Source organism: Nicotiana tabacum, chromosome 17 (assembly GCF_000715075.1).
Source record: "Nicotiana tabacum cultivar K326 chromosome 17, ASM71507v2, whole genome shotgun sequence".
In the NCBI taxonomy this organism is placed as follows: Eukaryota; Viridiplantae; Streptophyta; class Magnoliopsida; order Solanales; family Solanaceae; genus Nicotiana; species Nicotiana tabacum.
The window spans coordinates 49288772-49301787 of NC_134096.1; the positions used below are offsets into that span (position 1 = coordinate 49288772).

At 38.5% G+C, this 13016-nt stretch overlaps 1 protein-coding gene across 1 annotated transcript; it reads right to left on the bottom strand.

Moving 5' to 3' along the window:
• Positions 1–8824: 8824 nt before the first annotated feature.
• LOC107759587 (chaperone protein dnaJ 11, chloroplastic-like) lies at positions 8825–9496 on the bottom strand. Its single transcript, XM_016577564.2, has one exon. The coding sequence runs from the start codon at positions 9434–9436 to the stop codon at positions 8972–8974; it is 465 nt and encodes a 154-aa protein (XP_016433050.2). The 5' UTR covers positions 9437–9496; the 3' UTR covers positions 8825–8971.
• Positions 9497–13016: the final 3520 nt, after the last annotated feature.

A 13016-nucleotide genomic window follows, 5' to 3' on the forward strand; every position in this document is an offset into this window, starting at 1 on the left:
TCACAGTCACGCATTGCTCACAGTCTCTCAGTCCTCACAGTCATTCCGTCCTCCCAATTACTCGGCATTCGCACTCGGCACTTTACAAGGTACATCCAGCCCAAAGAATCAACCTATTCAATTACGAGTCCAACCATACTAGTTTCACTCAAATCCAACTTTGAATCGATAATCAAAACTCAAAAATTCACTATATGAAACTTTAGACAACCCCCCCCCCCCATAATTTTCTCTTTAAAATCAATAATCATATGTCGAAAACGAAGATTAATTCATGAAATATAATCACAAGCGAGTGAAGAATGCTTACCCCAATCCGTGTGGTGAAATTCTTCTCCAAAGTCACACAAAACGGAGCTCCAAGTCTCAAGAATGTGAATAAAATGACCAACCTTCAAAATTATAGATTCTCGGCAGCACTGTTCGCATCTGCGAAGAAAATAGTTGCTTCTGCGACAACATTTACGCTTCTGCGACCACAAGGTGCATCCAACCCCTCGCACCTGCGGAATAATTTTTCCGCTTCAACGACATCGTAGGTGCGAGATACTCTTTGCCCATGTGCAAGACCTCGCTTCTGCGCCCATGACAATTTCTTCTGCGAAGTCGCAGATGCGGTTCAAATTCGGCATCTACGAAGACCTCAAGCCCAGTCTTCTCCCGCTTATCCAATGAACCTCTCGCATTTGCGAAGTCTTTTCTGCGACCAATACCCCGCAGACGCAGCTAAACCAACCCTAGAATTCTTCGACAATGCAATAATAGGAAAACAATGATCTGAACCTCGTCTGAAATGCATCCGAGCCACTCGGGACCCCGCCCGAATATACTAACAAGTCCAATAACATAACACGTGCCTACTCGAGACCTTAAATCACACATAACAACATCGAAATGACGAATCACGCCATAATTCAAACTTAATGAACTTTAGATTTTCAACATCCAAATCTCGTGCCAAAACATATAAAATCAATACGGAATGAACCCAAAATTTGCACACAAGTCTCAAATGGCATAATGAAGCTATTCCCATTCCTGGAACAACAATCTGAATCCGATATCTTGAAAGTCAACTTTCGGTTAAACTTATGAACTTTTCAAACCTTCAAATTTCCAACTTTCACCAATTAACGCCAAAACCTTCTAGAAATATCCAAATGCAAATCCGGGCATACCCCCGAGTCCAAAATCACCATCAGGAAACTATCAAAACTCCAATCCGTTGTCAAATACTAAAAAGTCAATCTTTGTCAACTCTTCCAACTTTAAAGCTTCAATCATGAAATTCATTCTTCCACATTGATTCTTAATAACCTGAAAATCAAAACTGACGATTCACACAAGTCATAATACACCACACGATGCTACTCAAGGCTTCAAATAGCTGAACGGGATGCAAATGTTCAAAACGCCCGACTGGGTTGTTACATCTCCCCCTCCCCCCCACGTAAGCATACGTTCGTCCTCGAACGTACCCAGTGTCGTTCCAAAGCCATCAAATTGTCGTGTAACCTTACCATGCACATACCCGGGGGTGATCCCATGCCACCCTATTCCATATAGGCCCGACAACACAACATAACCGAAGATCATTACTTCAACCTTAACACGTAAACCTCAGAATCCAATTTCCAAAATTTCCTATAAGACCTGAACCTCGCACCTACACACTGCATAAGTCTGAACAAGCGGTATCAAGCCATAACCATAACCCAAGATGTAATCACATGGTATACTACATGACTCAAATACTCATAGCAATAGCTTCCGAATAGTTGCTCGATAACCAACCCGACACCGGTAACAAACCTCATATCAAACAAAACATCGTTCATAACCTTTGTACACTATCGATGATGAAAGAAACACGCAAAAACTCATAACCACTCATCAGATCAACAAGTCATGGAGCCCTCTCTAGTCCAATCAGAACCAAAGCCAATTCCTAAGCCGACTTTCGATTTTATCCTTTCAAATATATCACAATCAAATATGATATTATCTATTCTAGGTCCAATGACCTATCTCATCAAATACAACCAATCTACTAACCTTCCATAACAACACAACCATAAGCCACAAACTGTGCAATCCGTGCACCAATGCACAACAATTCAAATGCACCAAAAAATGGAAAATGACTCAAATGAGAGAATCATCCAGCAAGCTCAACAAGTACCACCACAAGCGCAATGCTACCAACCCATCACACATAGTAGGGCCAAGACATACGAGTCTAACACAAATGATCGTATCCAAACGTATCTTCGCTGCAATACGTGACCCCATCCAAACACCGCTCCAATGAAATACCTCAAGCCACAATGCTCAAAATCAACAACCACACGAAATTTTACATCAAGTATATGAAGTTCATGACCATAACCATGGAGAAGACCATGACCAAGGCGCAATCAACCATTACACACCCCAATCATATCGCGTTCGAATTCTGCCATAAGGCCCAAACAGAACTGTATCGTGTGTGCATATAACCAACAAATCACAACCCCTTGTAGCATAGAAGAGTAGCACATAGAACATATCAAAACACGAACAAACTCAACTCTAGACGAATGACACACCCCTCAACATTAACAGTTCTGAGTCAACAAATCCGGCCCGGTGTAAAATACACATCCTCATTGGACCTACCAGTGGGCCCCCAAATCAACTCCGGTCATCCCCAAATGGATAAATGGCCCTCCTAAAGTCCACAAACATACTACCATCTATCTAACTTTGGCCACATCTTTACAGTCTGCAACCCCAAAAAATCTGCTTCTGAGAACTCCCAGTCTCCAAATCCATAGAACATATTAATCACCATAGCCAATCCCAAATCCACCTTTCGAATGACTAACACATCACTTATACATAATCATCCCCACGAAAAATACTTCTATAATTATTCCAAGCTACATAGCAAAATCTGAACATCTACAATTGATCAACCCGACAAGTACCGCAATACCAGTGAAGCATTCATAAGTCAAAATATAACGCGCCTTCTAAAATGTGCACCCTTTTCAGGTAATACCAAGTAGTAATAGCATTCAGCTACTCATCTGAAACCTTCTATGTTGTCTAAGAATTCATGACCTTCCCTTCAAAACTGAACCGTGATCTTGCACATGCGAATCTCAATCCCACACAACACACTGCATCTATCATGCCATCACATGAAAAGCATAAGAATCTCATAATCAACTCTGAGTTACTAGTATAATACATACCTGATTAGTCAAAAACCTTCTGTTTGATCCCGTATAGAAGAAAATCATAATACGCAACATGCTCCTTATGCCGGTAGGGAATATCCGTCTCAAACCGTGGTAGAAACCATCGAAAATTTTTCGAAACCCATTTGCACATAACCAAGCCATCAGAACTGCATCTCTCTAACTCAACAAATACACGCAGGTCGCCAAACCCAAGAGGATTGCCACAAAATACCTATAGAGACTCACCACATCATAAGTACCCAAAGAGCCGATCATAACCATTACCGTGTTGATCCAACCTACTGCCCAACTGTCCTATTTTCTCTGAGTTCCTTCCGAATTACCCTCAAGTTGATACTTCTCCTTGCCAGAAAGCCACGATCCTTACCCAAAGCTCACCACAAAAAATCCTAGCATAAAACCGCACCTCCCTAAGGCCCATAAGCCGTCATATTCCTTCTTAAGCATCCCAAATGTACCACAACCGAGATACCTACTCTGAATAGACCTTCTGTAAATCTAATACAATTTCTTTCACCTTCATGATACTGAAATGTAGAATCCATAATGATATAGAAATACCGCGAGTCCCGATACCATCCAATGTAAATCTCAGATTCTAGCCATATATAAATCCTAAAAATTTCCAATTGCCACATATAAATCTTGAATCCATCAGAACCTTCTCGAGAATTATCCACTCTTATTAAATCTCAATTGCACTACCCAAACGGGCTGAACGACTTGTGCAAGTAATAACCGATCCACACCCATAAAGTAATCCATGTGCACTACATCTCAATAAGTAATCCATACCTTAACATAATCGAGTAAATTCCTACTCCATGCACACTACATCCGTCATCAATAATAACTAAAATCATTCCATGATTTCCATATACCTATAAAGTGCAATATAACCCGTATCCAGAAATTTCTTATTCGAGTCATCCTCGATCTCAACCTTTGAAACTAATAACCGATCCACAAGTATGCCTCAGACCAAAACTAGTATTTAATACATAACCATGCAATCAAATCGTCAATAGCAGACTCCCCCACTTAGCTCAAAGCCAGAGAATAAAACATCTAATAACTCGCCATACCCATACTCTATTACTGCCATAATATCGCAGTGAGATTCAACTAGATCCTTCATAAGCTCAGGTAACACAAACCATATATTACCTCAAATCATCTATTAAGCTCGCATTCATCCTCGTAACAGTCAAGCCAACTTCCTCAAGTGATCCAAACTCAAGTTGCTACACATATAACCCACCGGTAAGAGAAAACTCTCCACGGAAATAGCATAGGGATCACACAACCTCATGACATCCCGCTCTCTAGTTTCCACAACTACTACGCAGTCACTAAATCTTCCTGATTTTAAACTCATCAACAAGGCATAACGATCTAATTTGTTTTACAATTAAACAACATGAAAGATTCCACATTACGATCATAAGTCGAGACTATATAACATACTAAGACAGAGATCAAGCATTCAATAGTCCTTCTTACATCCCAAGCAAACTCTTCTCGTCGCATTCAAACAGTCTGAACACATCCCGCAGTCACATCATACTTCATCATATAGCCATCCAACCACTCACCGAGCCATAAATTCCACTCATAGGGACACTACCATACATATAAGTCCAAAAGCACATGCTCACACAATTGAAAACTACCGAGCTGAAGCTGCGGTCCAAATCGGGCCTCGGGTCTTCCAGACTGGCCCATCACCAAAACAGTGAAAACACATCTCGCACCTCATCCATGGGATCCACAAGCCGTCGATGTACAACGATACCGAGCGCTCACATGCGCATACGAGTGAGTGGAAAAAATTCAAATAGATACGCTTCAAGTTGAATCAATGACGCACGATAAGGAAAGAAAGAATGGAAGTTTATCCTAAATGCACTGTAGCCTCTCGAAGATAGGTATGGACGTCATCATACCGATCCACAAAACTCTACCATACACTTGCTCTTGACTCATAAAACCTATGAACCTGGAGCTTTGATACCAACTTGTCATGACCTAAAATCTAACTAATCGTGATGGCACCTAACCCCAACCTGCTAGGTAAGCCAATTAACAATAAACCAATTCAAATGAGATTCATTAAGGTAAGTAATGATAATACAACTAAACTTTTATACAAAGAATTTCCTAATGACTGGTAGTACAAATCATGAGCTTTTAAGATTTAGAGTTTACAAAGTTGGTATGAAATAAATACATTATCTGCTTGAACAGATTCATAATTTTTAAAGCTACCAAAGACAAGAGGCAGCTATGACCGGAACACAGGTACATCTTCAATGCCAGCTCCCTCCATACACAACAACATCAACATCCAAATCTGCACGCAAGGTGCAGAAGTATAGGATAAGTACAACCGACCACTTGTACTCACTAAGTAACAAACCTAACCTTAGGTTGAAAGTAATGACGAGCTGGGACAATGGTCAGAATCCAATACTAATAGCCAACAAAAGCTCATAATAATATAATAAAAGTGGTACAAGAAATAACTCAGATATATGATGCTCAACTAGTTCACGGTTGCGGAAAATAGTCATGTTTTTCAAGTATAACAGTAAAACCCAAATCTTTACCGAAATCACCAAAATATGAGTCAGTTTGAAAAACTGTGATTTTTCCCAAAACTTTCCCTATATGTCAATGTGTATAAGAAGTCATGAACGACGTAATACCTTACAATATGAGGAAAATGCATCTTTATGCTAGCATGTCAGGTGTGCATGTCAAATGCAATGCCTCACAGTGATAAAACCACATGTATACTCTGAGAGTATCAATTAACTTAGTCCTCCCAGTCACTCAGTCCTCACAGTTACTGGGTTTTCGTAGTCACTCAGTCCTCCCAATCACTCGGCACTCGCTCTTGACACTCGCACTCGCAATCGGCACTCTGTATAGGGAAGATCCAGCCCAGGACAGATCCAACCTAAGAATCAATAGCAATTGCGCTCACTTTGGGTGTGCAGACTCCGGAGGGACAGATCCAGCCCAAGCGTTATAAAAAGCTAATCATGGGATGAATCAATAATACCTGTTGCAGCAACGTGCAACCCGATCCCATCATGAATCATTAATACATGCCGCGGCGTGCAGCCTAATCCCATCAATATCACTCACAAATAGGTCCTCGATCTCACTCAGTCATCAATCTCTCCATTTTCTCGAGATCACAGTGTCATAAAAATCAACCCAAAATGATGATATGATGTATCAATAAATGGCAACAGAGACTCAGATATGATATGCAGATGAATGAGTATGACTGAGTATGTAACTGCAATTTAAGCAAATAACTCAACAACAAATATGACCTCAATGGGTCCCAACGGAATAAGCATATAGCCTAAACATGAGATCTAACATGGATCACAACTCAATCACTCTAGGATGTAAAGATCTCATGGATAAAAACAAGATCAGGTAACTATACCGTACCACAGAAACAACTGCGTGAAAATTCACATAGTGCACGCCCACACGCCTGTCACCTAGCATGTGTGTCACCTCATACCAAACACAAAACACGTATGTTCAGGGATTCATAACCTCAACATTAAATTTAGAAGTGTTACTTAACTCGAACAAGCCAAATCCAATACCGAGCAAGTCAGACAATACTCTAGAAATGCTATCTCGCGTGCATCAACCTTCGAATGGCTCGAAACTAGCCAAAAGAAACTTAAATACATCAAATAATGCGTAAGGAAACATTTTCAAATAATAAAGGTCGAATTTTAATCAAAAGCACAAAGTCCACCAAAAAGTCAAACCTAGGCCTGCACCTCGGAACCCAACAAAATTCAAAATATCTGACAACCCATTCAATTACAAGTCCAACCATACTAGTTTCACTCAAATCCGACTCTGAATCAATGTTCAAAACTCAAAAATTCACTCTATCAAATTTTAGACCCACAAAACCTCCCAATTTTCTCTTTAAAAACAATAATCATACGCCGAAAACGAAGATTAATTCATGAAATATAATCACAAGCGAGCCAAGAACGCTTACCCCAATCTGTGTAGTGAAATTCCTCTCCAAAGTTGCCTAAAACCGAGCTCCAAGTCTCAAGAATGTGAATAAAACGGCCAACCCTCGAATTATAGGTTCTGCCCAGCACTGTTCGCATCTGCGAAGAAAATAGCAGCTTTTGCGACAACATTTACGCTTTTGCGACCATAACTAACCAGCTGACCCCTCGCACCTGCGGAATAATATTTTCGCTTCTGCGACATCGCAGGTGAGAGCTCCTCTTCGCTCCTATGCAAGACCTCGCTTTTGCGCCCATGACAATCGCTTCTGCGAAGTCGCAGATGCAACTCAAATTCCGCATCTGCGAAGACTCCAAGCCCAGTCTTCTCCCGCTTCTGCGATGAACCTCCCGAATCTGCGAAGTTGCTTCTGCGACCAATACTCCGCTGATGCGGCTACACTAGCACCAGAAATCTTTAGCAATGCAACAAGAGGAAACAAAATGATCCGAATCTCGTCTGAAACTCATTCGACTACTCGGGACCCCGTCCGAATATACCAACAAGTCTCATAACATAATACGGGCCTACTCTAGACCTCAAATCACACATAGTAACATCGAAACGTTAAATCGCATCTCAATTCAAACTTATGAACTTTAAATTTTCAACTTCCAAATCTCGTGCCGAAATATATCAAATCAATCGAGAATGAACCCAAAATTTACACTCAAGTGTCAAATGATATAATGAAGCTATTCCAATTCTCGAAACCACAATCCGAATCTGATATCTTCAAAGTCAACTTTCGGTCAAACTTATGAACTTTTTAAACCTTCAAATTTTCAATTTTTGCCAATTAGCGCCGAAATCTTCTAGAAATATCCAAATGCATATCCGGGCATACGCCCAAATCCAAAATCACCATCCGGACCTAACAGAACCATCAAAACTCCAATTCGATGTCAAATACTAAAAAGTCAAACTCGGTCAACTCTTCCAACTTTAAAACTTCAATCATGAAATTCATTCTTCCAAATTGATTCTGAATAACCTGAAAATCAAAACCGACGATTCACACAAGTCCGCTCAAGACTTCAAATAGTTAAACAGGATGTAAATGGTCAAAACGATCGGACGGGTAGTTACAAACTTTTTGCGGTCAATGTACACTCAACAGTATGTATAAACATTGTCGTCCATCCTTTATCAATACTACTGACTACTGACTACTGACTACTGACAGCTCCTTCCGAAAAGTGAATTTGATTTGATGAATTTCAGGTGCCTCACAAATATTAGAACTCAAAGATTATCTTGCTATTCCGGGTTCTTACTGAGTGTAGCAAAATCAATTAAGCCAAAAGAAGCCTTGATTACAAAATTAACTATCCCTTTCGTTACCTTTGCACCTTTAAAGCGTGTGACAAATTATGTATGCAGTTTAGAAACTAATTGTTCAATTTTCCCCACTGTAACTGGAATCCGTTACCAAGAAAATATAAATATCATTAGATGGCTATGTAATTATGAGCATTAAATCAAATGTCAGTAATCGAGTCCACTCATACTATACAAAAATCTGATATAAATAATTACAACGTAGTAATTAAAAGGTCCTAATAATAGTTTTAAGAAACGTAAAAATCAAACCACTTCCATTTCCCATTTTCCGATTTTCTTTCCTAAGATTTGCAGCAATGCATTCGGAACTGTTACCAGCACTGATCGGTCTCCCAGTTCCGGCAAGTATAGCCGGAATACAAACCGACGCTCCGGCGTCTTTGGTTCCAAAGGCGCCGATCATATTCCGCGCGCTTTTCAGGATCTGATAGAATGCAGTAAGCAGCATGAATCTTCATGAACTCATCTGCTGACGTGTCCTTCTGATCAACTGCAGCCACGTCAGGATGGCAAACTCTAGCCAATCTCCGATACGCCGCCTTGATCTCCTCGCTCGTGGCTCCCATCGGAATTCCGAGAATTTCGTAAAACGAAGCCGGAGAAGCAGAAACAGCTGGCACGCACCTGGCCACAGAACCGCAGGTCGCGGCGGCAACGGAGAAGTAACCGGATTGCCGGAATCTGACGCAAGACGGTGATAGAAAAGAATTCTCGCCGGAGGAAAACGTATTGGCTGCCGTTGGCGGTGGTGATTGGCGGAAAGAGGCGGAAATCATTGTATAGATGATATGAATTTTGTAGGAGGAGGTTTAATTATAATATGAATAATGTGAAATATGGAAAGTAGTTATATATAGATATAGATCTGTGACGGATGTAATAAGTGGACAAAGGAGTATTAACTGCACTCATTTCGGCTCAATCCGTTGAACCAATCTTTAAGATAATATATATTTTTTGAGTTTAAGTTTTTATGCATGTAACAAATATTTTTTATACAATTAAATTACTCAAATATAATTGCAGTAGCTTTATACGCATTGGTAACCTAAAATAAATACTCCTACTAGTTAGTAACCTATTATGGTAAGTAACATTATATGCAGTAATGTAATAATTTTTTATACTTGATACTATAATTTTTTTTATACTCGGATAAATATTACCTTTTATATTTTTAACTGAACAATAAAATTAAGGTCATTTTAACGTAAAAGGCTTATTCACATTTTTTATAAGTTTCAATACTTTTATTATATAAAATTAATTTTAATAATTAATAATATTTTATAATATTTAATACTTATCAATTACTCTTAAGTGAACTCGCAATTTTGGACATTAAATACAGCATTGATCTAAAACAAAAAATTGTTTCTATTTATAGGGAGAAAAAAGAAAAAGAAAAAAACAGTTGGAGTGGAGACTTTGGGGAATCGGATGTCATGTTAGGAGCATAAATTTTGTAGGGAATGCTTATCCAATCACACTAACCCTTACATCTTTTTCTTCTTTTATTCAGTCACTCTATCCAGTTATTATTTGGTGAGTCAGCAAAGATCTTTCCTTATCAATTTCTTTTTTAAAAATAATGTCAGATCTGCTTATCCATTCATCAATGAGGAAGATGTCGGTATAGTCGTTGCTGCCTCACTAATCCATAACACAATATTCTCTCTTTTTTAAAGAAAACAAAATAATCTTATACAAATCATAATATTAGTCAAATATAGACAATTTACCTATGAGGATCCGAATCATAATATTAGTCAAATGAGTATTAAGTTCTTTGCTTTGTTTAAGCGACTGTGCATAGATTACTGCTTTGATTGAATATTAAATCGCTCTTTTTACCTTCATATTTCTACGTAACAGTATCCTTATATAATAGTCATGCACTCGAAAAATTAATTTTTTAAGTTATATTTTATCCTCTCTATAACAGTTTTTTTTACCTATTGCAACAACGATCATATTTATAGCAGAACGCTCTTTGTAAAATTATACCTCTAAAATAGCCACGCAAAATCTTTAAGATTACTAATAATAATTTTAAAAATCTGCACACAATCTTTTCCAATGAACAAAGTTTTCGTCTTGTATAATACATCAGATTTGAAGATTTGCACATAATATTTTTTTCATTGGACAAATGTCAAAAAATATTTTGATAGAAAATTCAACGGTTAAGCTCTTAGAGTGCATTCAAGGGAAAGCTATTGGCTATCCGTAACTTGATGAACTAGTAACTGGGCATACTCATTAATTGGCTTTAAATGGCCAATTGTACTACGATCCAATTTAATTTATTTGGTCCAAAATAGTTTCTGTCAGGCCCAATTTAGTAAGAGCAAAAGCTGATCCATTTTCCACAATTGATTTCCATAGCTCATGACCTTACATAAATCTCAAACCCGTAAGGAAAAACAAACCATGAACACGTGCTAGTTGCTTTAGGCGCGATTAATAAATCATCGTGACTATGGGTATGATTCTCGTAGCATGGTCACGATACATTAACCCCAACTCAAGTGCGTGTTTCACGCGACTTGACTTCAACTTCGAATAATAATAAAAATAAACATGTTGTAAATCGCAGGTGCATTTCACGTGACGCAATTCGCAATATGTACAAAAACAAATGAGTTTGCGACATCGCGACTTGTTCAAATAAGTTCCATAAATAATTAAAAGCGGTTAAAAGGAATAAAAATGCACATATAGGTTTAAAACATGTATTAAACCAGATAACTAGGCCAATTATTAATAGTTGAGCGACCGTACTAAAATCATGAAACTCGGGAGTGCCTCAAACCTTCTCGCAGGTTAACAGAATTCCTTACCCGATCTTCTATGTTCGCAGACCATAAATAAGTGTCAAATTACCTCGATTTGGGATTCTAAAATAAATCGGTGACTTGGGACACCATAAATTATTCCAAGTGGCAACTCTGAATACATAAATAATCCCATTTCGAATAATGTCACTTAAATTGGAAAAACTTCTTATCCCCTCGGGAAAAAAAGGAGGTGTGACAGCTCTGGCGACTCTGCTGGGGGGAAAAAACCCAGAATCTCTGGTTCAGGGTTCAGAATTCGAGCTTAGAATAACTGTTATGCTTGGCTTTCTTCTGATTGTCTGATATTACATTTTTGGGCCTAATGTGCTAAATGCCGCTTTTTACCGCTTTGATATTGATTGAAATGTATATAAACTGTTACGAAACCCTCTTATCTCTGAGTCTTCTGAATCTTCTTGGAAGCGTGCGTTTCGCGTGGCTTATTTTCTGTTAGAGTCATATCCTAATTTTAGAATGAGGTGCGGACAAGTTGCAAAGCCGGTGAAACTTCTGTATTTCCGGTACGCTGTCTCCCCCCTCCCACCCCCCCATCCCTCCCCCCTCCCCCCTCTCCCCGGCTCGAGTTGTCCGCTCGGGTAAGCCAGGTCTAGAACAATACACCTAGAATTTAAACTTAGAATGACATAACCTCATGCCGGATCTCTAGTAGGTACGTTTGTTTGCATCACGTGCATTTGACAAAGGGGACTCAACACAAGGGTTGGGTCCGTCTCGTACAGGTATACCCAAATTAAAAGACCATCCTGATGCATTTTATGTGCTACTTGCGCATTTATTTGTTTCGGCTTGCATGTTGACTGGCTTCTAGAATAGTGAAATAAAATAAAGAAAAGCCAAGAGTGAGATAGAAGAGAAAACACCTTGTTCTGAAAATTTCGGTATTCAAAATATCCCGAAACTCTGTCGAAAGTTCGAAAACAAAGAGAAAGAAAATAAGCTAATGTTTTCAAAAGTCATGCTTCTTCCCTTGTTCCGTCAAAACTTATCGAACTATACGGGTCTGATTCTCACCGGATGTGAGATACGTACGCAAACCTCATCGGTTTCGACCTCAATTTTCAAAAATCCAAAAATATTTTCATTTAGTTTCTTCTTTATAAATCCTTTCTTAGAAAATTCCAAATAAAAAAAAAAGATACAAGTCAAATCAAAGTCCAAAAATATTTTCTACTTTTTTAAGAAGTCTTTCTCTCAAAACAATTCAAAAAAACAAATTCCCAAAAATATTTTCTTTCTTTTAAAAAATTCTCAACAAAAAAAAAAAAAAGAAATCGAAATCAAAAAATATTTTCTTTCTTCTTTATAAGTCTTTCTTTTGGAAATTATTCCTAATCTTCCTGAACTACGTAATAATCTGATTCATGTGGCGTAATGATACGTAGGCAATCCTTATCGGATTCGATCATAGCCATAAACAAATTGAGTGAAAAAAATAAACCAAAAAAATATGAGTGATAAAGAAAGAAAAGAGTGACAAAAAATAACACAGAAAAAC